This window comes from Grus americana, chromosome 19, assembly GCF_028858705.1.
Source record: "Grus americana isolate bGruAme1 chromosome 19, bGruAme1.mat, whole genome shotgun sequence".
Taxonomy (NCBI): Eukaryota; Metazoa; Chordata; class Aves; order Gruiformes; family Gruidae; genus Grus; species Grus americana.
The window spans coordinates 4,947,604-4,970,866 of NC_072870.1; the positions used below are offsets into that span (position 1 = coordinate 4,947,604).

The 23,263-nt window shown below is 66.1% G+C and overlaps 2 protein-coding genes across 14 annotated transcripts in view; one reads left to right on the forward strand and one right to left on the reverse strand.

Annotated features, from left to right (window-relative positions):
- MYO18A (myosin XVIIIA) overlaps positions 1–16,828 on the forward strand; it is a 32,929-nt gene extending 16,101 nt beyond the window's left edge. For 8 of the 12 annotated variants that reach the window (XM_054848005.1, XM_054848004.1, XM_054848002.1 and 5 more), the window contains 28 exons: positions 364–505; positions 594–753; positions 839–1,025; positions 1,107–1,344; positions 2,247–2,356; positions 2,454–2,519; positions 2,801–2,929; positions 3,402–3,545; positions 4,458–4,547; positions 4,642–4,761; positions 4,838–4,949; positions 5,100–5,227; positions 5,396–5,550; positions 6,717–6,840; positions 6,919–7,119; positions 7,415–7,525; positions 7,849–7,953; positions 8,052–8,198; positions 8,289–8,402; positions 8,581–8,697; positions 8,800–8,883; positions 9,128–9,265; positions 9,962–10,147; positions 10,236–10,375; positions 11,023–11,067; positions 12,636–12,758; positions 13,742–14,911; positions 16,143–16,280. In XM_054848005.1, coding sequence (XP_054703980.1) covers positions 364–505; positions 594–753; positions 839–1,025; positions 1,107–1,344; positions 2,247–2,356; positions 2,454–2,519; positions 2,801–2,929; positions 3,402–3,545; positions 4,458–4,547; positions 4,642–4,761; positions 4,838–4,949; positions 5,100–5,227; positions 5,396–5,550; positions 6,717–6,840; positions 6,919–7,119; positions 7,415–7,525; positions 7,849–7,953; positions 8,052–8,198; positions 8,289–8,402; positions 8,581–8,697; positions 8,800–8,883; positions 9,128–9,265; positions 9,962–10,147; positions 10,236–10,375; positions 11,023–11,067; positions 12,636–12,758; positions 13,742–14,903 — 4,578 coding nt within the window. In that variant the 3' untranslated portion in view covers positions 14,904–14,911; positions 16,143–16,280. Of the gene's footprint in view, positions 1–363; positions 506–593; positions 754–838; positions 1,026–1,106; positions 1,345–2,246; positions 2,357–2,453; positions 2,520–2,800; positions 2,930–3,401; positions 3,546–4,457; positions 4,548–4,641; positions 4,762–4,837; positions 4,950–5,099; positions 5,228–5,395; positions 5,551–6,716; positions 6,841–6,918; positions 7,120–7,414; positions 7,526–7,848; positions 7,954–8,051; positions 8,199–8,288; positions 8,403–8,580; positions 8,698–8,799; positions 8,884–9,127; positions 9,266–9,961; positions 10,148–10,235; positions 10,376–11,022; positions 11,068–12,635; positions 12,759–13,741; positions 14,912–16,142 lie in introns of all 12 variants that reach the window. The other 4 variants (XM_054848001.1, XM_054848006.1, XM_054848009.1 and 1 more) reach the window with 2 other exon arrangements.
- A 555-nt stretch (positions 16,829–17,383) lies between these two features.
- On the reverse strand, positions 17,384–20,523 carry PIPOX (pipecolic acid and sarcosine oxidase). Of its 2 annotated transcripts, XM_054848019.1 has the most exons (8): positions 20,383–20,523; positions 19,817–19,965; positions 19,164–19,365; positions 18,903–19,085; positions 18,688–18,840; positions 18,463–18,621; positions 18,241–18,316; positions 17,384–18,150 (listed from the first exon to the last, which is right to left on the reverse strand). In XM_054848019.1, exons 1-8 carry the CDS (start codon positions 20,506–20,508, stop codon positions 18,020–18,022), a joined length of 1,179 nt encoding a protein of 392 aa, XP_054703994.1. In that variant the 5' UTR covers positions 20,509–20,523; the 3' UTR covers positions 17,384–18,019. The 2 variants fall into 2 exon arrangements, with proteins under 2 accessions (XP_054703994.1, XP_054703993.1); XM_054848018.1 differs by having other exon boundaries at positions 17,384–18,316.
- Positions 20,524–23,263: the final 2,740 nt, after the last annotated feature.

The following is a 23,263-nucleotide window of genomic DNA, read 5'->3' on the forward strand; positions in this document are numbered from 1 at the left end:
AGGGCGCACAGGTCCCCAAGGTGCTCCAGTCCCTGGGGTGCTCCAGTCCCTGCTGGAGGAGGCTGCAGAGACCGAGGGGGGCTGCTAGCACCAGCCCTGCACTGGGTTTCATCCCAGGGGTGCCTGAGCACGGCGTTTTCCACCCCAGCGAGCATCTCGCTACCTGGAGCGTTATGTATTGACTTTTTTCCTGCTGGGTCTCTGTTAAGCAGGGGCCCTCTCCTGTGGTGCCACTTTGCCTTGCTGCTGCCAGTGGCTGAGGTTGCATGCTCCCAGGGTGGCCCAGGTCCCCTGTCCCCCCCCACCCCTGCCCCGGGGTACGCCGGCATCCCGTGCTGGGCGCAAGCACAGTGTCGCCCGCAGGTCCGGTCGCTGGCCCGCACAGACGAGGCGCGGGGGCTGCTGTGGCTGCTGGAGGAGGAGGCCTTGCAGCCGGGTGGCAACGAGGACACCTTGCTGGAGCGGCTCTTCTCCTACTACGGCCCCCAGGAAGGGGGCAAGAAAGGTCAGGGGGGGTCCGGCACTACGGGGCCGTGCGTCGGCAAAGCACCGGTCCTCGGGGCCGTGCCCAGCGGTGCCGTGTCTCCCCGCAGGGCACAACCCGCTGCTCCCCAGCGACAAGCCCCGACACTTCCTCCTGGGCCACAGCTCGGGGACCAACTGGGTGGAGTACGATGCCACGGGCTGGCTCAACCACGTCAAGCACAACCCGGCTTCCCAAAACGCCTCCGTCCTGCTGCAGGAGTCACAGAAGTGAGTGGGGTCCCAGGGCTGGGGGAGGAGCACAGCGTGGGGGAGAGGTGATTTTGGGGGGTGACGTCCCCTCTGTGCCCCACAGGAAGGTCATCAGCAGCCTGTTTGCCGGCCGCGGCGGGTCGGCGCTGGTGCTGTCGGGCTCGGTGGCGGGGCTGGAGGGGGGCTCCCAGCTGGCCCTGCGCCGGGCCACCAGCATGCGCAAGACCTTCACCACCGGCGTGGCCGCCGTCAAGAAGAAGTCCCTCTGCATCCAGATCAAGCTGCAAGTGGTGAGTGAGGGGGTACCAAGGGGGGGTCTGGCTGGGGCACCGCTGTGTGTCACTGCTCACCCAGCTCTCCCATGCCTGCAGGACGCTCTCATCGACAGCATCAAGAAGTCCAAGCTCCATTTCGTGCACTGCTTCCTGCCCAAGGCGGCCGGAGGCGGCGGCGACCCTCGGGCTCTGCCGTGCCGGCGCGTGAGCGGCAGCGAGCTGGAGCTGCCGGCGGAGCACTGTGAGGCTGGGCTCATGCAGCTGGACGTGCCCCTCCTGCGCGCCCAGCTCCGTGGCTCCCGCCTGCTCGATGCCCTCCGCATGTACCGCCAAGGTGAGCCGTGCCACCGGCACCCCCGGCACTCAGCGGGGGGATGCCGGGGCTGCGGTGCGCTTCCCGCTGCGGGGATGGATGCCGCGGGGTTCCTGGCTGCATCAGCTCCCTGGGGAGCCAAAGCGTCCCCCAGGGAACCCCTTCGGCACACGCCCTTGCCCTGAGCCCCCCGGCTGCCAGCTGTCCTCCCCCTGGGCAGTCCCGTCCCCGTCCCCCCTCCGTGGGGCCGTTATCTGCGCCGGGGACAGTCATGGCCTTAATTGGCTGTCTCCGCTGGTGCCGCCGGCTCCTGGCAGCTCTCCCGCTGGCAGCCAGCCCCTGTCCCGACGGGACGAGGGACTCCGGGTCGTGCTCAGCAAAGCATTTATCAATACGCGCGGCTGGCCGCACAGCCGAGGTTTTATTGCCTGGAGGCTGGACCCTTCCTGCCGCGATCAGAAATCGATGCCGCCCGCACACCTCCTGGATCGATGGCCGCGGCCAGCCGGCTCTGCCAGGGTCAGCGTCCCCGTCAATACCATGTCGTTAATTAAGATGCGGAGGCTCAGCGCTACGAGCCTGACGCAGAAGTTGGCCGCGGCTCAGAGCGGAGCCGGAGCGGGGCCTGTTTGCTTGCACAGGCGACACACGTGTCCCCGCGCTCCCCCCGAGGCGGGATCTGGCCGCTTTCTCCCCAGATCCCAGCCAAAACTGCTGGAGGACACGGCCAAGGAAAACCTTCCAGGCAGCATCAGGGCTCTCCGGTCGTGCCCGACCCCGGAGGGAGCTTTTGCCACGTGGGGTGACCCCATCAGCTCTGCCAAAAGATGGGCCCCAGGGAGTCGGGGCACGCAGGGATGTGCCCGCCATCCCCCGGGCGTCCCGGCTGCCCCCGCAGCCCCACTCTCCCTTGCTCCCCCCAGGTTACCCAGACCACATGGTGTTTGCGGAGTTCAGGCGGCGCTTTGATGTCCTGGCCCCACACCTGACCAAGAAGCACGGGCGCAACTACATCGTGGTGGACGAGAAGCGGGTACGTGCCCCGTGCTGGGGCCAGCGCCGCAGTCTGGGGGTCCCCTGCACCCCGGGGTGCTGCCAGCCCAGCCCTGATGCTTCCCCCCCCCCCGCAGGCGGTGGAGGAGCTCCTGGAGTCGCTGGACCTGGAGAAGAGCAGTTACCACATGGGACTGAGCCGGGTATGACGCCGGATGCTGGCCGCGGGTGCCGGCAGCGGCACGGGGCAGGGGTGGGCGGCACAGCTCGGCACGACGCGGCGGGGCAGCACAAGGGCAGCACTGTTCGCTCCCTCCTACGGCATTCCTCGTGCCTGGGGAATAAAACCCCCGCGTCGGGACAGGACCAGCGGCTGCAGAGGGGAAAGCCACGTCCCTGCCGGCCAGCGCGGAGGGAGGGTGGCACGACGTGGCCGGAGGGATGCCGGGACCCGTCGGCATCTCACCCCGCGTCCCTCCCGCAGGTATTTTTCCGTGCCGGATCGCTGGCCAGGCTGGAGGAGCAGCGGGACACGCAGACCAGCAGGAACATCACCCTCTTCCAGGCGGCGTGCAGGGGCTTCCTGGCACGGCAGCAGTTCAAGAAGAGAAAGGTTCGTCCCAGCGGCTCTCCCCTCCCCGCTCTGCCGCACAATTTCGCCTAAAATGGGCAGCGCAGCCTTTCTGCCGCCGCCTGGGCCAGCACCTCCTCCTCCCGCCTCCCCCCGCGCCCGCCCAGCCGTGGGGAGCCGTGGGGGGCCAGGGAGAACCGGGGGGGCCAAGGGGAACCGGCGGGAAGGGTGCTGAGCATTGCCGCAGCAGGATGAAGCGGCGTATCGGCTCCTGCTTTTATTATTAAAGCGGGCGTAAAATAGGCACCTCGGCAGCGCCTTGCCAGATTAGCGTTTGGAGGGGCTGGAGGGAATCAAACAGCAGATAAGCCAGGCGCAATTAGCACAAATGCTAACGAAGGGGAACGCGCCGGGGTGCTGGCAGAGGTGCTGAACGCCCGCCCACCCTGCTTTGCCCCGCCGGCGGCACCCGGTTCTGACACCGTACCGTGTGCTGGTACCGTGCCCCGCACAGATCCAGGATTTGGCCATCCGGTGCGTGCAGAAGAACATCAAGAAGAACAAGGGGGTGAAGGGCTGGCCCTGGTGGAAGCTCTTCACCACCGTGCGGCCTCTCATCGAGGTGCAGCTCACTGAGGACCAGATCCGCGGCAAAGACGTGGGTATCTCCGTGCTGGGGGGACGCTGGATGGGGCAGGGTGGCCTTGGGGGCGTGTTGGTCCTGGGCAGGAGCTCCGTGGCAGGCTGGGATGCAGCAGCTCCGTGGCAGGGTGGGATGCAGGAGCTCCGTGGCAGGGTGGGATGCAGGACCACGGCTGCCCTGCGCCCCGCCAGCGCCAGGCTCGAATTGCTCCCTAATTGCAAATCAGCGTGTCATTAGCGCCCCGAGAGCCGGCTGTTGCACGAGCCCAATTACAAGGCGTGGAGAGTGGAAACGAAACCGTGTGCTGGGAGGCGTATGCGGGGGCTCTGAGCTGCGCTGGCAACCAGACACTCGTGCCCCTGCCGAGCCCGCCCGGCACGGAGCCGCTGCCTGGCTCAGCTTTCACTCTGACCCACCGAGGACGGGCGTCTGGGGTGGGGACACCTGGGCCCTCTCCTGCCCCCCCCACCCAGCCTGTGCTGGGACCAGGGGAGGGGAGAGAAAGATGTGCTTGAGGCTGGCAGCCGGGCACGCTGCCCCGGTGCTGGCCGGCGGTCCCCGGGCATCCCGGTGGGCCCTCTCCCTCCCCAACCTGGGCTGGGTGCACCCAAACCCTTTGGCGAGCCGCTGGCGGGTGGGTTTTACCCCCACCCCCTCTCCCGGGGGATGGGGGGTCCCCTCTCTGGCTTTGCCTGGTGTTTCGACACCATTTATGGGTTTGGAGTCGGCATGGCGGCGGAGCGGGTTGGGGAAAGTCCCTGCGCAGCCCTTGGCAGGGGAGAGCGGCCCCCGCCCCGGGGAGCCCCCACCCTGCCCACCCAGCGCGGGGGGGGGGAGCTGGGGGGGGTGCGGATCCCTGCCAGGCTCCTGCCTGCCAACCTCTTCCCCTTGTGCCTGCCCCCTCCCTCACCGCCCGCTCTGTTGCAGGAAGAGATCCAGCAGCTGAAGAGCAAACTCGAGAAGGTGGAGAAGGAGCGGAACGAGCTCCGGCTCAACAGCGACCGCCTGGAGAGCAGGGTAGGTCCTTGCCGGCACCGGGAAGGGGTGCGGTGCCGTGCTGGCCTGCCCCGGCGCCTGCCCTGGCCCACGGTCCCTCTCCCCCCCTGCCCAGATCACAGAGCTGACATCGGAGCTGACAGACGAGCGAAACACCGGCGAGTCGGCCTCCCAGCTGCTGGATGCTGAGACGGCCGAGAGGCTGCGGGCCGAGAAGGAGATGAAGGACCTGCAGGTACCTGCGCCTCTCCCCGACCTCGCAGCATCTCCCGGCCCCCCCCGGTGCTCACCGCAGCCGTGTCCCCTCCCAGGCCAAGTACGATGCTCTGAAGAAGCAGATGGAGTCGATGGAGATGGAGGTGATGGAGGCTCGGCTCATCCGGGCAGCCGAGCTCAACGGGGAGCTCGACGATGATGATTCAGGTACCATCCTGCCTCCGGTGCTCGCCGCCGGCACACCCTGGGTGCCCAGCGATCACGGCACCGTGCCCCCCTCTCCACGGCGGCATCGCCCACCCGTGGGACCCTGTACCACCCCGCACAGCCCCTCGGTGACCCCGTTTCCCCGTGCAGGTGGCGAATGGCGGCTGAAATACGAGCGGGCGGTGCGGGAGATCGACTTCACCAAGAAACGGCTGCAGCAGGAGCTGGAGGACAAGCTGGAGGTGGAGCAGCAGGGCAAGAGGCAGCTGGAGCGGAGGGTGAGTGGGGCTCAGCCCCGGGGACCCCCCCGTCCCCCCCCCGGGCGTGGGGATGGGCAGGGAGTGGGCAGTCGCTGCCTGCTCGGAGCTGAGGGCGCATATGGCCAGGGCAGCGGGGACGTGGTGGCTTCCCGGAGCCCTGACCTCCCTGCCCGCTCCTGCCCGCAGCTGACGGACCTGCAGGCAGACAGCGAGGAGAGCCAGCGGGCGCTGCAGCAGCTGAAGAAGAAGTGCCAGCGCCTGGCTGCGGAGCTGCAGGACACCAAGCTGCACCTCGAGGGCCAGCAAGGACGCAACCACGACCTGGAGAAGAAGCAGCGGAGGTGGGGACCGCGCGCTGGCGGTGGGAGGACGCGGGGGAGGTGGCATCCTCGCCGCACGGCGAGTCTCTTGCAAAGCGGCGTTACCATTTTAGCAGGGATTTGGGCACTTCACCAGCTCCCGCTTGGCCAAGGCGTCTTTGGCGGGATGGGGCTGCCCGGATCAGATGTGTTCATCGTAGGGGGGACCCCGATGCCCTTTTGGGGAGCCCGGAGCCGAGTGATCCCCCCGTGTGGGGCCGTGCCCCATTGTGGAGGCTGCTTGTGCCCCGTGGCTCTGCTCAGCGCTTGTTCTCATCCCGTCCCCTCTCCCAGCCCCAAAGTTTGCTAACGTTATTAAGCAGCAGGGACGCTTTCATCTCATTATGGTAATGATCACACACACAAATACAGCGAGAGAATCCAATCTAATTAATTTCAATTTCCGCGGATTGGAGTCTGTGCTAATGCAGCTGTTTATTACCCAGCACGAGGAAAAATGGGGATTAGCCGCCGAGGTGTTTAATGCAGGTCACAAACTCAAACACAGGGTTGTTTTCCAAGCCCCAAAGGCAGCGATTTCAGAGCAAACCTGGCTGGTCCCATCCCAGGGGCATCGGGAGAGGCTGCCCCGGTGCCGCCCGGCTCCAGGCTGCGCTGAGCGTTCCCCCGCCGGGGGCTCGTGTCCCCTCCAGGGATGGGAGCGGTGCCATCCCGCGTGGGACCGCGGCACCAGGCTGCGGCTGGGCGAGCCGAGCTGCTGCAAGAGCCCATCTCTGCTGCGTGCGTTGCAGCCCCTCCACGTCCTGCAGCCCCTCCGCATCCTGCTTGGAGGGTGCGGTGTCCCCAGCTGCCTTCGCGTAGCCAAGCCCCCGCCGTTAGCGGCCACGGTTCCCGCTGGCACGTGCCGGCCCCGCAGGGCAGCTGCTGGGGCTGCCGGGGTCTGCGCTGCAGGCGCTGCGCTCTCCGTTAGCTGCTGAGCGGGGGCATCGGGAGGAATTTCTCCAAGTGGCTCCACGCCACTGTGCCGGCAATTAAAGGCTCATCGACAGCGTGTTTCAAACGAGCATCCCGGTGCCTGCTGCCGCAGGATGGGGCTGCTCGGTGCGGTGCCGGTGGCACGGGGCTGGGGACCCATCCCCGGTGCCCGTCGTGGGGTGCCGAGCGCCCAGCCCGCTGTCCCCGCACAGGTTCGACAGCGAGCTCTCGCAAGCGCACGAGGAGGCGCAGCGGGAGAGGCTGCAGCGGGAGAAGCTGAGCCGCGAGAAGGACGTGCTGGTGGCCGAGGTCTTCGGCCTCAAGCAGCTGCTGGAGGTGAGCGGTGCCCGGTCCTCCGCCCAGTCCCCCGGCCGGCGGGTGCCCCAGGCTCATGGTGACCCCCTCTCTCGGCAGGACAAGGACTCGGACATCACGGGGCTGACGCAGAAGGCAGAGGCGCTGGAGGCTGAGCTGCAGGACATCTCCTCCCAGGAGTCGAAGGACGAGGCCTCCCTGGCCAAGGTGAAGAAGCAGCTGAGGGACCTGGAGGCGAAGGTCAAAGACCAGGAGGAGGAACTGGACGAGCAAGCTGGGACCATCCAGATGCTGGAGCAGGTACGGCAGGGAGGGGCGAGGTTTCTGGGCGGGGTGGTTTCATGCAGGGCTGTTATTACCTGGGCCGGGCTTGCCCAGAACGAGGAGGCGGTGGCCCTCAGCCCGGCGTTTGGCCAGGCGTCACGGCTGCCGACGCGGCTCCTGGCCCTCTGTGCCATGGCCCGGCAGGTCACTGTGGGGCGGGCGGCCCGGCCGGCCTCAGATTGGGGGGTTTTCCAGGTGAGTGGAACCCGGGGAGCGGCGTGGGGGTGTCCCCATGTCCCCTTCGTTCTGACCACGTCCCCGCCATTTGCAGGCCAAGCTGCGGCTGGAGATGGAGATGGAGCGGCTGCGGCAGACCCACGCCAAGGAGGTGGAGAGCCGCGACGAGGAGGTGGAGGAGATTCGGCAGTCGTGCCAGAAGAAGGTAAGGCTCGGCTGCGTCCCCTCTGCCCAAGGTGGGGCCAGGATGTGTCCCCGTGCCCCGGCCGGGTGCCAGGAGCTGCCAGCTGGGCACCGTCACGCAGCACCCGGCTCCCACGCGGCCAGCCACAGCCCGGCTCCACTGGCCTGGCAGGTCCGACTGGTCCCTCTGCCGCCCGGGCCAGCGCACGCCGGGCTTTGTGCCTCTGGTTGTGCAAGCACCCGGCCGATGGGGTCACCTGGCATCCCCGGTATGTGGGGACAGATGAGGAGCGGGTCCCGGCCCCTTCCTCCCGCCCTGACCGGCTTGCCGGGGCTGTCCCCCAGCTGAAGCAGATGGAGGTGCAGCTGGAGGAGGAGTATGAGGACAAGCAGAAGGTGCTGAGAGAGAAACGGGAGCTGGAGAGCAAGTTATCTGCCGTCAGCGAGCAGGTGGGGTGCATGTGCCTCGCTTCGGGGACCCCGAGGTGGCCGTGGCGGGGTGGGTGCCCTGCCAGCATGGTGCCCTGGCACGGTCCCCCCTGCCACAGGCCAACCAGCGGGACTTCGAGACGGAAAAGCGCCTACGCCGGGACCTGAAGAGGACGAAGGCGCTGCTGGCCGATGCGCAGATCATGTTGGACCACCTGAAGAACAACGCGCCCAGCAAGAGGGAGATTGCCCAGCTCAAGAACCAGGTGTGCATCCAGACACCCCTAAAACTGGAGCCCTTGAGGGACACGGGGTGTCCCTGTCCCCTGGCTGGGCGCTGAGCCATGTCCTTGCAGCTGGAGGAGTCACAGTTCACCTGCGCGGCCGCCGTCAAGGCCCGCAAGTCGATGGAGGTGGAGATCGAAGACCTCCACCTGCAGATCGACGACCTTGCCAAGGCCAAGGCAGCGGTAAGCGTTTTTGGGGTGCGATGCACCGTGGTGGGGCCGTGCCCCACCTATACTGGGGGAGAGACCCCCACCAGGGCAGCGCATGCCGGCAGGGTGACCCCACGCCATTTGGGGTGATTTTGGGGGGTGGGTGCACCTCTCCTGGGGTGCAGCGGGAGACGCAGGTGGCTCCCCCCAGCTGGAGGAGCAGCTGAGCCGGTTGCAGCGGGAGAAGAATGAGGTGCAGAGTCGGCTGGAGGAGGACCAGGAGGACATGAACGAGCTGATGAAGAAGCACAAGGCGGCTGTGGCCCAGGTGAGGGGGGAACAGCGGCTGTGGCACCCCCGTCCCCCCGTAACGCCCCTCTCGGAGCCGGCGCAGTGGGGTCCCCGCTGACGGCCCCGGTGTGTCCCGCAGGCGTCCCGGGACCTGGCGCAGATGAACGACCTCCAGGCGCAGCTGGAGGAGGTCAGCAAGGAGAAGCAAGAGCTGCAGGAGAAGGTGGGGAGCACCAACATCAGGCATGGGCATGCACCCCGAGTCAAGCCGGGGGGGGAATGGGGGGTCCCCAGAGATCCATCGCCCGTGCTATGGGGGGGCCCTACACCCTGGGGGGTGCAGAGCAGTCCCATGGGGAGCTCTGCACTGGGACGGGAGCAGCGTGGCCGGCAGCTCCGCTCCAGGGTGGCGTGGCGGGGGCCCAGGGAGGTTGTGGTGGAGGCTGAGGCTGTGCCCCCCCCCGCAGCTGCAAGGCCTGCAGAGCCAGCTGGAGTTCCTGGAGCAATCCATGGTGGACAAGTCGCTGGTGAGCCGGCAAGAGGCCAAGATCCGCGAGCTGGAAACCAGGCTGGAGTTCGAGCGGACGCAAGTCAAGCGCCTGGAGGTAGGTGCTGGGCTCTCCCCCTGCTCCGGCTGGGACCGGGATCCCATGGGACCGTGATGCGAAGCTGCCCAGGGGATCCGCCGAGCACGTCCCCACTGTCCCCTCCCCGGGACCCCCCATGCTGCAGCCCTCCCCTGCCAGCAGCCCGTCCTCGTCCCCGCAGGGAAAGCTCCCTGCGAGCGCCGATAACAGTAATCCACCACCCAGCCCGGCAAAGTGCTGCTATTTCCCTGCATTGACTTAGGGAAATTATAGACTCTCCCGGCCCCGCTAAACGCAGCCTGCTTTATATTCTGCCTTTGCAGCTCTGCCGGGGGAGCGGAGCAGCTTAGCTCTCCTCTTAATATTTTCCTAGCTGTTATTTCCCTTCCCCGCTCTCTCTGCCGGGGCCATAAATATGCAGTGGCTGGCTCAGCGGCTGGGGGAGAATGGGAGCTATTTTTTCCCTACGTTACACGCTGTAATTACTTCACACACAGTTAAATCTATTTTTCCAATTCAGCAAAGCCCCTGAGGTTGTTCTGCCCCTTCGCTGTCCCTGGGGGGGGGGTGTGTGTGGGGTGTGTCCTCCTCCACTTCCTTCTGTAAATCCATGGGGATGGGATCCATCCTCGCCTGAGCCCTTGGCGGGTGTTGCTGCAGGGTGAGGGGTCGATGGGGGGGATCAGAGGTGACCCCGTGCCTGTCACTCCGCAGAGCCTGGCCACACGGCTGAAGGAGAACATGGAGAAGCTGACGGAGGAGCGGGATCAGCGTGCGGCCGCCGAGAACCGGGAGAAGGAGCAGAACAAGCGGCTGCAGCGGCAGCTCCGCGACGTCAAGGAGGAGATGGGCGAGCTGGCCAAGAAGGAGGCAGAGGCCAGCCGCAAGAAGCACGAGCTGGTGAGGCACCCGTGAGGGGCTGGGTGGGGGGCCGGGAGGGGGTGTCCCCAGGGTAACCCCCCCCGCTCGCCCCACTCCCTCCCTGCAGGAGATGGACCTCGAGAGCCTGGAAGCCGCCAACCAGAGCCTGCAATCGGACCTGAAGCTGGCCTTCAAGCGCATCGGGGACCTGCAGGCAGCCATCGAGGATGAGATGGAGAGCGACAGCAACGAGGACCTCATCAACAGGTGAGAGCGGCCGGGCCTGGCTCCCACGCACGGCACGGCACCGGGACTCACCGCTTTTCCTTGCCACTTCTGAAACGCCACGGGGACCCCTCGGCTCTGCCTGGCCCTGGCAGGATGCCGTCCGTCTATCCATCCATCCATCCATCCATCCATGCATCATGCACATGTGCATCTGTCCGTGCACCCGTGCATCCGTCCGTCCACGTATTGTGCACCCGTGCACGCGTGCATCAGTCCGTGCATCTGTGCATCCACCCCTCCCTCCCCGCGCAGCCCCCGTGCAGCTTCACCTGCTTGTGGAGGTGCCTGGAACGCAGCCAGGGCCGTGCCGGCTGCCTGGAAACAGCCCGGGCAGCCCCAAGAGCCAGGGCAGCACAGGTCTGGGCTGCTGGGATCCAGCCCGAGATGCTGGGATCCAGCCTGACCCGGGCTGCTGGGATCCAGCCCGAGATGCTGGGATCCCCCTGGGGTGCAGCCCCACGCCAGGGGTGCAGGGCACCCACGCCTCCCTCCCCTGACCCTTCCCCACCATTTAATTTGTCCCCATTTGTTCCCCACCCACTTGCTCTTTTTTTTTTTCCCTTTCAGTTGATTTCCTTTCTGTTTTGTTTCTCCCCCCCTCCCCGACCCTCCCCAACCCCTCCCAGTTTGCAGGACATGGTGGCAAAGTATCAGAAAAGAAAGAGTAAACTGTGAGGAGCTCCTCTTTCCTTCCCCCCCTCCCCTAACCCCCAGCTCACCCCCGCGGGCCGGGGCCCCGCATGCCGCTGGCCCACCTCCGCATGCCCTAACAGCACCCACAGCACGGCACGTAACCGCATCCCACGCCGGGGGACAGGGGACGAGCCCCCGGAGCCGGGGCGGGGGGTGATGCTCTGGCATGGCTAATGATGAGCGTATCGGCGCGGAGCGGTGATGGAGTCCCGCCGCCACGCGCAATTAATATCCGCTGCCGTGGTCGCTCCCGCGTGACCCGGGTCCCACTTAACTAACGGCACGCTCGCCCAGACATAAATTGCATTTGATACGGAGTTTAATTTTGCTGGTTATAAAACCTCAGCTGCCCCCAGAGTTTGTTTACGGGGCTCGTTGGGGTTTTTTTTGTTGTTATTCTGTGGTTTTTTGTTGTTTTTTTTTTTCCAAGCCGAGCGTTGCCTGGATGTATTGCAGGGGAGGGATATGCGCGTGATGGACTGCGGCTCGTTGCTTTGAATTTAACGAGGAGGATTCATATTCAGGGTCCATCCCAGCCTGTCCCCTGTGCCGTCTGCTGCTGTCCCCAGGCAGGGAATAAACCCAAAGCCGGGCGGATAAAACGGCCGTTTAAGATCATATGATATATCCCTTCCCCGGCAGCGGCTCGGTGGGAGCCCTTGTGTCTCGCCGGCCAGCGGCGGGGTGGGGAGAGAGGGGGCCGTGCCGCTTCGATTTCCTTATAGATCCCGCCGGTACTGCCATAACCCTAATGAAAGCAGTAAGCAGTTAGGTATTAAGGGAGATTTATGCGGGGATGCTTTTAACGTGGAGGAATGGATTTTGCAATGCATACGGCACCTTCTTCTAAAGGCAATCAATATGGTTATGAACAGACGTTATAAATTAGATGGTTTAAGCCAGATAGGGCTTTTTTTACGCCGGGATGTAAATCAGGGGCTCTCCGGCACGGCAGGGCTGTAAATCTGCCCGCCGCGCTCCTGCGCCTGCCTTGCCGGAGTCGTTTCTGTTCTGCCTGCTAAACTCCTGTTTACCCAGGGCTATCAACATCGCTCTTCCTCGCTGTAATTTTGCACTCGATGGTGGCCTATAAAATGAACCCACTTATTTCCTTCCCAGCCCCAAAGCTGGAAACCTCCCGTGTTTCTGGAGCCGTGCCCTGCCTCCTGCCCCTCACTGCCCCGACGCCGGCCCCGCTGTCTTATCTTATCTTTCCAGCCCCGGCGCCGTGCAGTGGTGGGGGGGGATGTTGGGCAGAGGGTGCAGGAGCCCCTTGGCTGGGTAAGGGGGTGGTTTGGAGGTTCGGGGGGTGCGTGGCACGGCTGTGCTTTGGGGAGCCCCTCGCATGCAGGTTGAGCCGTGTGCACGCAGGTTGTGCCCCGGGGGATGGAGCAGAACCAGGTTTAGCCCACGCCACGGTGCACGGGCACGGGGTGCTGGGGGGGTTCAGCGCCTGCCAGTGCGATTTCGCCTCCCTAGCACCCAAAATCTCACCACCCCATGCTCACCTCTTGCTTTTTTCTGCCCCGACCTGCTCCTCCGGCAGCGACGGTGACTCGGATGTGGACTCAGAGCTGGAGGAGCGCGTGGACGGGGTGAAGTCCTGGCTCTCCAAGAACAAAGGCTCCTCCAAAGCGCTCTCGGATGACGGCAGCCTGAAGGGCGGCAGGTGGGTGCAGGGCTGGGTGCTGGGCTGGCTGTGTCGGGGGACGGCCGGGGGGCAGGGTGGGCACCCATGGGACGTGGCGCTCTGGGTGCTGCGCTGCCGCCCCAGTGTTTGCGTGGCTGGCCAGGGAAGGGTTAACGCTGGTGAGTGGTTTGGTCTCCAGTGGGGACACGTGTCCCCGTGCAGAGGGGGACCCCTGGTCCCCTTCTCTAGTCTTCCACCTGCAGCACCGCAGCCAGCCGCTGCGGCATGAGAACCCACCCCGGAGGTGCGTGGGCACCTGCACCCCCCATCTGCCTCCCTGGGGGTCGCGGTGGTGGGGTCCGGCCCTGCGCATCATCCCCCCGCCCTGGGGCTGGATCCCCCCCTCCATCCTCCCTGTGTTTGCAGCTCCACCGCGTCCCTCCCCGCACCTTCTCTCGGCAAACACCGGCTGCCCACACAGCCCCCGGCAGAGCGGGGGGACATGCCCGGGTGCCCCCACGGCACGGGGCCGGCGTGGGGCTGGGGTGCGCAGCCCCGCTCCCCGGGGAAGGCACTTGCCTGCTGAGCGCAGATTGCTTTTATCCAAACCCAATTTCCTAGCAGGGCTCTGGGAGTCCCGGGGGGCTCCCCCCCTCCTCTGCCAAGCAGGGGGGGAAAGATCTGAGCCGGTTTTTCTTAATTGGTTTAATTTATTCAGTGGTGCAGATGTAAAACATTTTGTTATTGGAGATAATTCCACCTTTTCTGAAGTCGGGAATCAAACACAGCGGCTCCAGGTAGCCAACAATGAAATAAATTGAACGCAACACTTTAAAGGGGAATCAAAGTGCCGGGCTAGAACAATTCCCCCATTTACTTGACATTTTTCCGCGATGCTGTTTCCCGCTGACGCAAATTACCGAGGCTGCCTCGCCGCTGCGCTGCCCCCGCCTCGCCCGCTCATCTCCGTCTCTCTCTTGTCTCCCCGGTGCGTGCGCGGGGCTGCGGTGCCGTCGGCGCAGGTCAGCCCCGCCGGACGGTCCCGAGGGCGAGGAGCGGCCGGTGTCAGCGTTGAGCTGCCTCAGCTATAGGAAGCGGCCGGGCCTCAAGGATTCTATAGGCGGCCGTGGGGACGAGCAGACGCTCTTCAGCGCGCTCAGCGAGCGACCGCCTTCCCCCGAGCGCGCTGCCCGCAAGGCAGCCCGGAGCGGCGAGCCTGAGGACCGGGCGGCCGTCATCGCCCGCGCTTTCGCCGACGCCAGCGGCCGGGCTCGGCAAGGGCTGGGCAAGCGTTGGTCGCTCTCGGCCGCCGACGGCGAGAAAGCCTCCGTTGCCTCCGCCCCGGTGAGCCGGGCCTCCTCTGCCTCCTGGCGCGGGCTGGAGGACGGGGACGAGGGGGACGAGAGGTGCTCGGTGCTGAGCTTCGCCCTCTCCAGCCCTGGGAGCTTGCGGAGCCGGCGCGGGGGGCCTGAGGGTCGCCCCGAATCGCGGCTCTCCCTGGCCCGCAGCCGCCTGGAGGAGGCGGACGAGGGGTCCCGCGGGCAGCCCCCCCTGGGGCGCAGCTTCTCCGTGCCCCCCCGGCCCCGCAGCGCCGCCTCCGAGGAGGGGAGTCCCGGAGACGCCTGCCCCGTGAGGCACCGCTCCTACCTCGACCCAGACCTGGAAGCCGCCATCCAGGAGGTGCTGAGCTACCGCCCGCCGCGGGCCAGGGGCTGCTCCAGCCCCGAGGCCGACTCGGGGGATGACAGCCGCAGCGTGCGGAGCGCGGCCCCCCTGGGCGCCGCCGACCGTCCCCCCGGCAGCCTCCGTCGCTCCGCATCCGCCCTCGATTTCTCCCGGCGCACCGGCCGGCGCCACAGCAGCTCGGGCTCCTCTGAGGAAGAGGAGGAGCGGAAAAAGAAGAGTGCCAAGAAGCACGCCAAGAAGGCCAAGAAGAAGTCCAAGAAGAAGAAGAAGAAGCAACAGTCATCATCCGAATCGGGTTCCTCCTCCGATTCCTCTTCTGATTCCTCCTCCGGCTCCACCAGCTCCTACCGCAGCACCTCCAGCGTCAAGAAGGGCCCGTGGGCGGCTGGGGGCGAGGAGCCGGGCCGCCCTGGCCGGGGCAAGAAGGAGGAGAAGCAGCGGAAGAAGCAGGTCGACAGCCTGATGATGAAGTACCTGTACCGGCCCGAGAGCGACTGAGGCAGGAGGTGGGAGCGGTGTGTGCCGTGCAGCATGAACCTCCCCGTGTGCCACTAACCGCTCGCCCTAACCCTCGCCCAGCTCCGGGCACAGAGCCCACCTCCGCCGGGCACCCCGGGATGGGGCACCCCACTGTGCCCGCAGCCAGCTCTGCTTTCGGGGTGCCGCAGGGCATCCCCGGGGCATCTCCGGGTACGGGGAGCATCCCCAGCATGGCCGCAGCGGGGACCGGCAGTTGCCGGTGGTGCCAGGACGCAGCGTATTCGGGATTAGCGGCTGCGGCACACAGGACACCGGGAAGCGCTAATCCCTTCCTGGCTCCCCGGCCACCAGCCAGGACGCGGCTGAATTTATTCCTTCAGGAAATTTAAGTTTGCCGGGCGGCACAGCATCCCCGCTCACCTCTGGGGATTCGCTGCCCGGGGGACGGCGATGGGTCCCGAAGGCGGCGGGGAGGAGCGGGGCGAGTACTAACACGCACCCACTGCAGCGTGTGAGCGCGGGGGGAGGCAGCACCCACGGCCGGGGAGCCGGGGTGGGTGGTCGGGGCTCGGAGGTGTTTGTCAGGGTGGGTGCACCCTGCTGCCCTGCGCCGCGTAGGCAGCCTGTGACAAGGGGTCGGGGTGGGAACAGCCTCTCCCTGCCGGGCTTTGGGGCTCCGCACCCTGTTTGATGGCAGAGGAGGGTGCACCGGGGCTCGCCGGCAGCGATTTCAGAGCAGGTTCTTTCCGATGGCTGGAGTAGGAGAAGGGCTGGAGGAGGGAAAAGAGTTGGGCTGCCCACTGCCTGCCGGGTTGCCTGTCCCGGGGCCAGGGAAAGCATCACAGGGTTGGGGGAGCGGGGGACGAACACCCCCAGCACCCAGCCGTGGGCTCCAGTGCGACCGGGACCCTCGAGTGGTGACACCCGTGAGCACCACCAGCGTTTGCATCCATGGCCACATGCCCTTTTCTGAGCGTGTGGTGCCGGGTGCCCGCGGGGGCTGCACCGGCGGGTGGGCAGGCTCAGCTCAGCCCGGTGAGGAGTCACTCGCGGTGGAGCATGCCCTAAATATCTCAGAAATAATAAAAAAGGTGGCGATCGAGGCCCCATCCCGATGCCCGGCTCGCCGCAGCTCCCGGTGCAGCCAGAGCGGAGGTGTCCCCGGCAGCCGAGCCCTGCTGCGGCACTGCGGCGTGCTGGGGCAAGGAGCCCCGTGTCCCCCCCGTCCCCCCGCTAACCCCGCTCTTTCCCACGCAGCCCCCCGAGTTCCCGGCACACCTTCGCCTACGACAGATGGGACGAGGAGCAGGATGCCGGGGAAAGCACACGCCGCTCCTCCCGCAGCTCCCCCAGCGCCAGCGAGGTGGAGAGCCGGGCCGCCGAGACCCCCGCCTAGCCCCCCCACCGACCTTTCCCATCACCCCAGAAACACTCAGCTCCTTCGCGGGGCCGCCCCGGGCAGCCGGTATTTCTTCTGCACCGGAGGCGGGGGGACGTGCAGCCGCCCCCCAGCCCTGGCTGTGGGGGGAGCAGCCCGGCCGGCTCACCGGCTGCGGCCCCCATGCTGCCCCCCACCCTCCCACCCCCCCCGTCTGTCCTCGGCGGCAGAGCCGGCAGCTCCGGCACCCTGGGTTTATTCCTCGGTGCCTGCTGGCTCCTTATTTTATAACTTAAACACACACCCCCCCCCCCGGGCACCCCCCCCCGTCCTCTTAAGCCCCTTTTAGTTGAGCCAAAGACGTCTCTCGCTGGCCGGGCCCTGGGGAGCAGCCGCCCCGCAGCCAGGAAGGGGACGTGGGGACAGGGTCCCGCGCACCCCCCGGGTTGTCGTCGCCCCCCCGCCGGCCCCCCACCCCTGCCTGGTTGTTTTGCACTAGCCCAGCTGTGCGTCCCCCCCCCACCCCCCTTTCAGTATGAAAATAAATGTCATTTCTGGCTGGTAACGCCGCCTGCTGCCTGCTCCGCGTGCCGGGGGGGTCACCCCGTTTTGGGGGGCTGTTCGCATGGTGGCGGGGGCTGGTAGGACAGATCCAGCCCGGGCGAGGATCCAGGGCTGCACAGGGAGGCCGAGCCTGGCACCTTCCCCGAGCCCGCTGCACCCATGGGTGATGGGGAGGGGAGGGGGGAGACGGCCCTCGTGGGTGCCGGCACTGAATCATTTATCAATCTTCATAAATATGCAGATGAGCAGCGGGGATGGGAGCCCTCTGCCTGCCAGCATTAATTATTTAACACGGAGGAGATGATGATGCGCATCGCCAGCCGCCTGCGCGGCACGCGGCTCGGCCTCTGCTCCGGCACCCGCCGGCCTGTGCCGGTGCTGCCCCCTGACCCCCCCCAGCCCCCGGGGACCCCCCCCCTACCCCCGGGACCGCCCCCACCCCCGGGACCCCGGCAAACCAGGTCGTTTGGTCCCTTTCCCCACCGTCTCTTGGAAACAAATGGGCCGAGCTCGGCGCTCGCTGCCATAAAGCCACGCTGCGCTAATGCGCTTTCATTAAGTGGGAGCGATCTAATGATAATAAAATGGCACATTTAACATTAAAACATTTAACTTGACTCCTAAGCGAGTGTGTCTCTCCGCGCTGTTCCAGCTCCATCTTCATGAGGCTGACAAAGCTCCTTAATTTGTTTCCGGGGAGCGGGTGCTTGGTAGAAACAGCTTGGCATTGCGTGGCACAGGGGATGCCGGGATACAGGGATGGGGGGAGGCAGGGTACCAGGAGGCTGGGATGTGGGGAAGCTGGGATGTGGGGAGGCTGCGTTGTCAGGATGCAGGGTGTGGGGCTCCAGGGATGCAGGGGTGCGGGGATGGAGGGGTGCTGGGATGCAGGGAGCAGGGATGCAGGGGTATGGGAATGCCAGGGTGCTGGGATGGGGGGATGCGGGGGTGGAGGGGTGCCAGGATGCTGGGTGCTGGGATGGTGGAGGATGGGGACGTGGGGATGCAGGGTAACTGGGATGTGGGGGTGGAGGGGTGCTGGGGTGCAGCATATTGGGACACCAGGATGCAGGAAGATGGAGACACGTGGGGATCCGGGGCTGCGGGGATGCCGGCACACCGGGGCGTAAGGACACCGGGACACCGCCGCGGGCCAGCGCGATGCCGTGCGGGCACAGCCTGGGCCCCACGCCTACAGTGCAGCCCGGAGCACGCCGGGGAAGCGGGTGATGGCGAAGGGCGCTGTGCTGTGGGACGGCTCCTCGCCCAGGCTCAGCTCGCACAGCAGCTTCCCCACCACTGGCGCCAGCTTGAACCCGTGGCCTGTGGGGAGGAGGGGGAGTGGGGGGGGGGACACAGCCACCCCCACGGCCAGCTCTGGGGTGCCGGTGGGGACTGGGTGCCCTCGCCTACCCGAGAAGCCAGCCCCGATGATGATGTTGCTGAACTTGGGGTGCCGGTCCAGGATGAAGTCTTCATCCGGGGTGTTCTGGGGGAGCCACGGTGTGAGGGTGCGGGGTCCTGGGTCCTCTCCTGGACCCACAGTTGGGGGCGGAAGGGATGGAGAGGTCCACCTTGGGGTGGGGAAGGGGTTGGGACCCCGGACGCCTGGGTCCCGCTCCTGGGGGGTCTCACCGTGTAGAGGCAGGTCTCCACCACGGCCGGCTGGGGCTCCAGCCCGGGCAGGTAGCTGCTGATGAAGCTGCTCAGGAGGGCGACGGCGGGGTGGGGGGTGCCTGGGGGGACCCGGTCCCGCTCCTCAGGGTCAGCGGGGCTGCCGTGGTGGTAGCACACCTGGGGAGCAGCTGGTCAGGGGGGGCTGCCCAGGGGATCCCCCCACCACCGCTGTGCCCTGCTCACCTTGACCAGTCCTGGGTACTCGAGGGCGGGCAGCCCGTAGACGCCGTGGGGGGCTTGGCTCAGCCCCAGCGCCATGAAGCAGGGACCGGCTCTGCCCGCGCCGGGGCTGCCCGGCTCCTTCTCCCTCCAGTAGCAGACGTCGATGCGCAGAGGCTGGGGTCACCGCATTAGCCCTGGCCACGGCCGGGCCGCCCCGCGGTGCCACCAACCCTTACCTGCAGCGGCAGGCGGAGACCCAGGGGTGCCACGAGGGCACCCGTCCAGGCTCCGGCCGCGATGATGAGCCGGGGGGCTCGGTACACCCCGGCGGTGGTGGTGATGGTGAGCACGGCCCCAGGTTCAATGCACAGCACCTTCTCCCCGTCCCTCAGGGTGCCCCCGTGCCGGCGAAAGACGTCCTGGGTGGGGATGGTGACGGGAGGTGGCTGCGAGGACGGACCTGGGGACCCCCATCCCGTTCCCTTGGCAGCACCCACCTGCACCGCCCGCAGCGCCCGGTCGGCGAAGAGCACCCCGCCGGTGCTGTCCCACACGGCCACCTCGCCGGCGTGGAGCCGGAGGCCGGGGAAGCGCCGGGCCAGCACCGTGGCGTCGAGGATCTCGCCGGCACCCAGGCTGCGCCGGCAGCCCTCCAGCTCCGTGTCTCCCGCCGGCCCCAGCACCACCAGCCCCGTCCGCCTGCACCCCACCAGCCACGTCAGCTCTCCCCCCGCCCCCTTCCTGCGCACCCCCCGCCTTGCTTTGCCCCTGGGGGAAACTGAGGCGCGGCGGCACCGGTGATGCTCGGGATGTGCTGCACCTCGGTGGGATCCTGGGCAAGGGCGCGTGGGGTGATGCACGGAGAAGATCTGGATGCCGGTGTCACGCTCGCCCCCCCAAATACAGCAAGCGCCATCAGCCCTGACCCCGGCAGCGGGGGATCGTTTAGATGCTCATTTCCTTAATGGCGCTTTCTTTACGGAGCCCCATAAATTACCCAGAGCCAGCGGCTGCCTCCCCGCTGCGTGGGGCTGGGGTGGCCTCATCCTGCCCAGCACTGCGCCCTGACGGGGCAGCGACCGCAGCCCCCAGCCCAGCCCCGCGGGGAGGGAACGGTGCCCGGCGGGGGCTGCGTCCCTGTCCCCGTCACCTGTAGAGGCTGGTGCCGGCCTCGGCCTCCAGCCGCTGCCAGAGGCGGAAGCTGTCGGGCATCATGCGGGCGTAGAGCGCCCGGGTGTAGGCGCTGCGGGTGATGCGGCTCTGCCCGTGTGAGCTGCCCCGCGAGTGGGGCAGGATGAACTGCGGGGCAGGGGGGACGTGGGGGTGACCGTGGCCACCGTCACCCCCCAACCCCGCCGGCCCCGCGTGTACCGGCGCCGTGCCGCAGCGGGCACCTGGGGACAGAGCCTGTCCTGCCAGCCACGGCGCTGGGAAATGGCAGGACACGGGGGTCCTGGCGCTGGGGATGGGGGGTCCTGGGGATGGGGGGTCCTGGGGATGGGGAGTCCTGGGGATGGGGGATCCTGGCACTGGGGATGGGGGATCCTGGCGCTGGGGACACCGGGGAGCTGGCACCGGGGACCGGGGCACCAGAGGCAGCTCTGCTCCGTGCTGTGGCAGTGGGCAGCCGGGTCTGCAGGCGCCCACCCCATCGCGCTGGGGCTGGGGACACGGCGGGACAGGGACACAGCGGGACAGGGCTGGGGACACCAGTACCTGCTCCAGCAGGAGGACGTCCCTGTGGCGCTGGGCCAGGTGGTATGCGGCGAAGGAGCCCTGGATGCCAGCCCCGATGACGATGGCGTTGTAGGCCACCGGCTGGGGCTGGCTGGGGGCAGCCATGTCCGTCCCCGTCCCCGTCCCCGTCCCCCACAGGCAGCTGGGAGCTGGGCCAAGGGGAGGGACGGGGCAGAGTCCGGCCAAGCTGAGCGGGTGACGGAGCCTTGGCCGCCCTCCATCTCCCGCGGGGACAGCGGGGGCACGTGGGGGGCCGCGTCCTTCCCACCCCTCGGGGTGGCCAAGCAGGAGGTCCCCATTTCCCGCTAATGCCAGCACCCGGTCCTGGTGGGGACGAGGCTTGTCCGGCGGCGATGGTGCAGCTGGCAGCGTGGGGGGGTCTGCCCCCCTCCTTCCCCAGCCCCCCCCCACCGCTGCCAATTGGTGTTTTTATCCCGGCTCGGCACACGGCACAGGGACCACGGGGACCAGCCCCCCGACCCCACGCCCCAGGGGACCACAGGGCACCGTGCAGACACCCCCCACCCCCCCCAGCAAGATCAGAGCGAGAGGGTGGGAGAAATGTGCTGGAAAATTGTTTCCAATAAATCCCCCTTCCTTCCCCGCCGGTCACTGCCGGCTCCGGCTGCGGTGGGACGCAGGGCTCCGTAACGCTCCCATTTGTGTGCCGATGGGAAACCCCCCTCTTGCTTCAAGGAAAACAGGTTTTATTTCCTCTGGCACAATTTATTATGGCCATAAACTATTTTGTTGCCATCTTTTGTTGTTGTTGTTATTTTTTTCACCAGGAGATAGGCGTGATTTAGGGCTCACCAGAGCAGCCGGGAAGCGGCGCGGAGCCCCGCGTCCTGCCAGCTGCGATGGATTTTGCAAGCCTGCAAAATTTTGGGGTGTGGCTTGGGATTTGGGGACACAGCGAAGCATCGAGGGGGATGGATAATGCAGGCAGGGGCTGCCAGCTTTGCCCGCTGCTGCCACTGCCCCGTGCTGCCTGACAGCTAATTAGGGGAATTAATTTACTCTGGCTTTGGTGGTGTAAAAGGCATTATTTACCGGTTAATTGTCGTTATTACGAAATGTTAAGTATCATTATTTATTTTGCCGCTTGCCTCTGGTGATGGATGAAGCATCGGGGAGTGCGGGATGCCCACGCCAGGCTGGGGGGGATTTCCAGCTCCCCCCAACCGCGGTGCCCAGCCGGGTCACAGGGACACCCCAGCACCATGCAAAGGCAGAACCAGCAGCTAACAGCGATGGGGAGGTGAGAGGAGGTGGATGGGGAGCACAGGCAAAAGCCGGGCTCCCCCCCCCCCCCCGGGCCCCTCATCCACACTGCTGCTCAGGACCACTAATGCAACGAGTGCATGCCGGTCTCAGCGTCACCGAGATGCCCAGGGCTCTGCATCGTGCGGTGCCCCATTAAATCAGCACATCCTCCCTCGCCTTTGATGTTACAAATAATTCACCAATTTCCTCGGGTTTCAGCTTGCTTTTTTTTTTTTTTGCTTTGAACAGCCCCTCTACCTGCTCTTCCTTTTTTTTTGCTGGGAAGATGAAGAATAATTAATTATCCGTGAAACGTTAAATGGCAAAAATGAACTCCTCTTCCTGTTAACGGCGTGTTAATAGATCGGGCTGGAAAAGCCTCGCTCGTGCTGCTACGAAGCCGGGGAGGCTGTTGGTGGGGTGTGGGGATGCTTGATGGCGCTGGAGGGGACGGCCGTGCCCTCCAGCACCATCGATGTCCCCAGGGCTTGGTGGGACCCCTCAAGCCGTTGCTTTCATCGCATGGATGACCTCAACCAAGACCAGGCATCGGGGAGGTCTGCACCCCCAGACTCCAAAAAGCAGCTGCACGGGCTTATCTTAACATTGGGGTGAGTTTTTGGGATCCTTCCCCCCCCGCCCCACCCCAGCTCTGTGCCTCCTGCATCCTCGCCGTCATCCTCTTGACCTGGGTTTAAATTAACTGGAGGCAATGCTCGTGGCAGGAAGCAATCCGTTTTCCTAAAGCAGCCGGCGCAGGTCAGGAGAGCTGTGCTGAGAGCACGGTAAAAATGAAATATTCCCTGGGCGGGCTGGGTGGACGGATGGGAAAGCTCAGGGCTGGCACCGACACGGGGCGGGGGGGGTGATGGGGGTTTGGGGAACAGCTCGGCGCAGGCTGCGGGAGCCACTTCGGCTCAGATCTATGTGGGGCTGGAGAAATGGGGAATGAGGAGCTTTGGCCAAGCGCAGGCAGGGCTCAGCAGTGGCTTGCTGCCTGCTCAACTCTGTACCTGCTGCACCCGCTGCACCCGCTGCACCCATTGCATCTGCTGCACGCATTGCACCTTCTGCACCCATCGACCCCACTGCACCCACTGCACCCACTGCACCCACTGCACACTGGGACGGCGGCTGAAGTTCCCCGGGAGCCCAACATCATCCATGCCAGTGCTGCCTGCCGGGCTGTGCCAGCCCCATCCTCCAGCAAGTGCAAACCAGCACTTAAAGAAGAATTAGGGACCAACATCGCTCCCCGGGGTGCTGAGGCCACGTTGCTGCGGGGAGCATGGCGTCCCCCCCCGCCCGGCCGTGCCGTGCCGGCTCCGGCTGCGCTCACCCCCGTTTACCTCCCCGGCCCTCGCCATCCCCGATGCTTTGAAGGCATCTGCAAAGGGCTTGTTTGCTTTGTGTCAAAACCAACAGCCACCGAAGGCAGCCCCTCATTAGCAGTCCAGGTACGTGCCTGGGGAAGCGTCGGGCGGATTAAAATTATTTGAATATCATAATATTAGAAACTCCAGTTTGGCCTCAAAACGCTCATCTTCCAAGCCCTACTAGGGCTTTGGTGCATTAAACATTGATGGAGCTACCG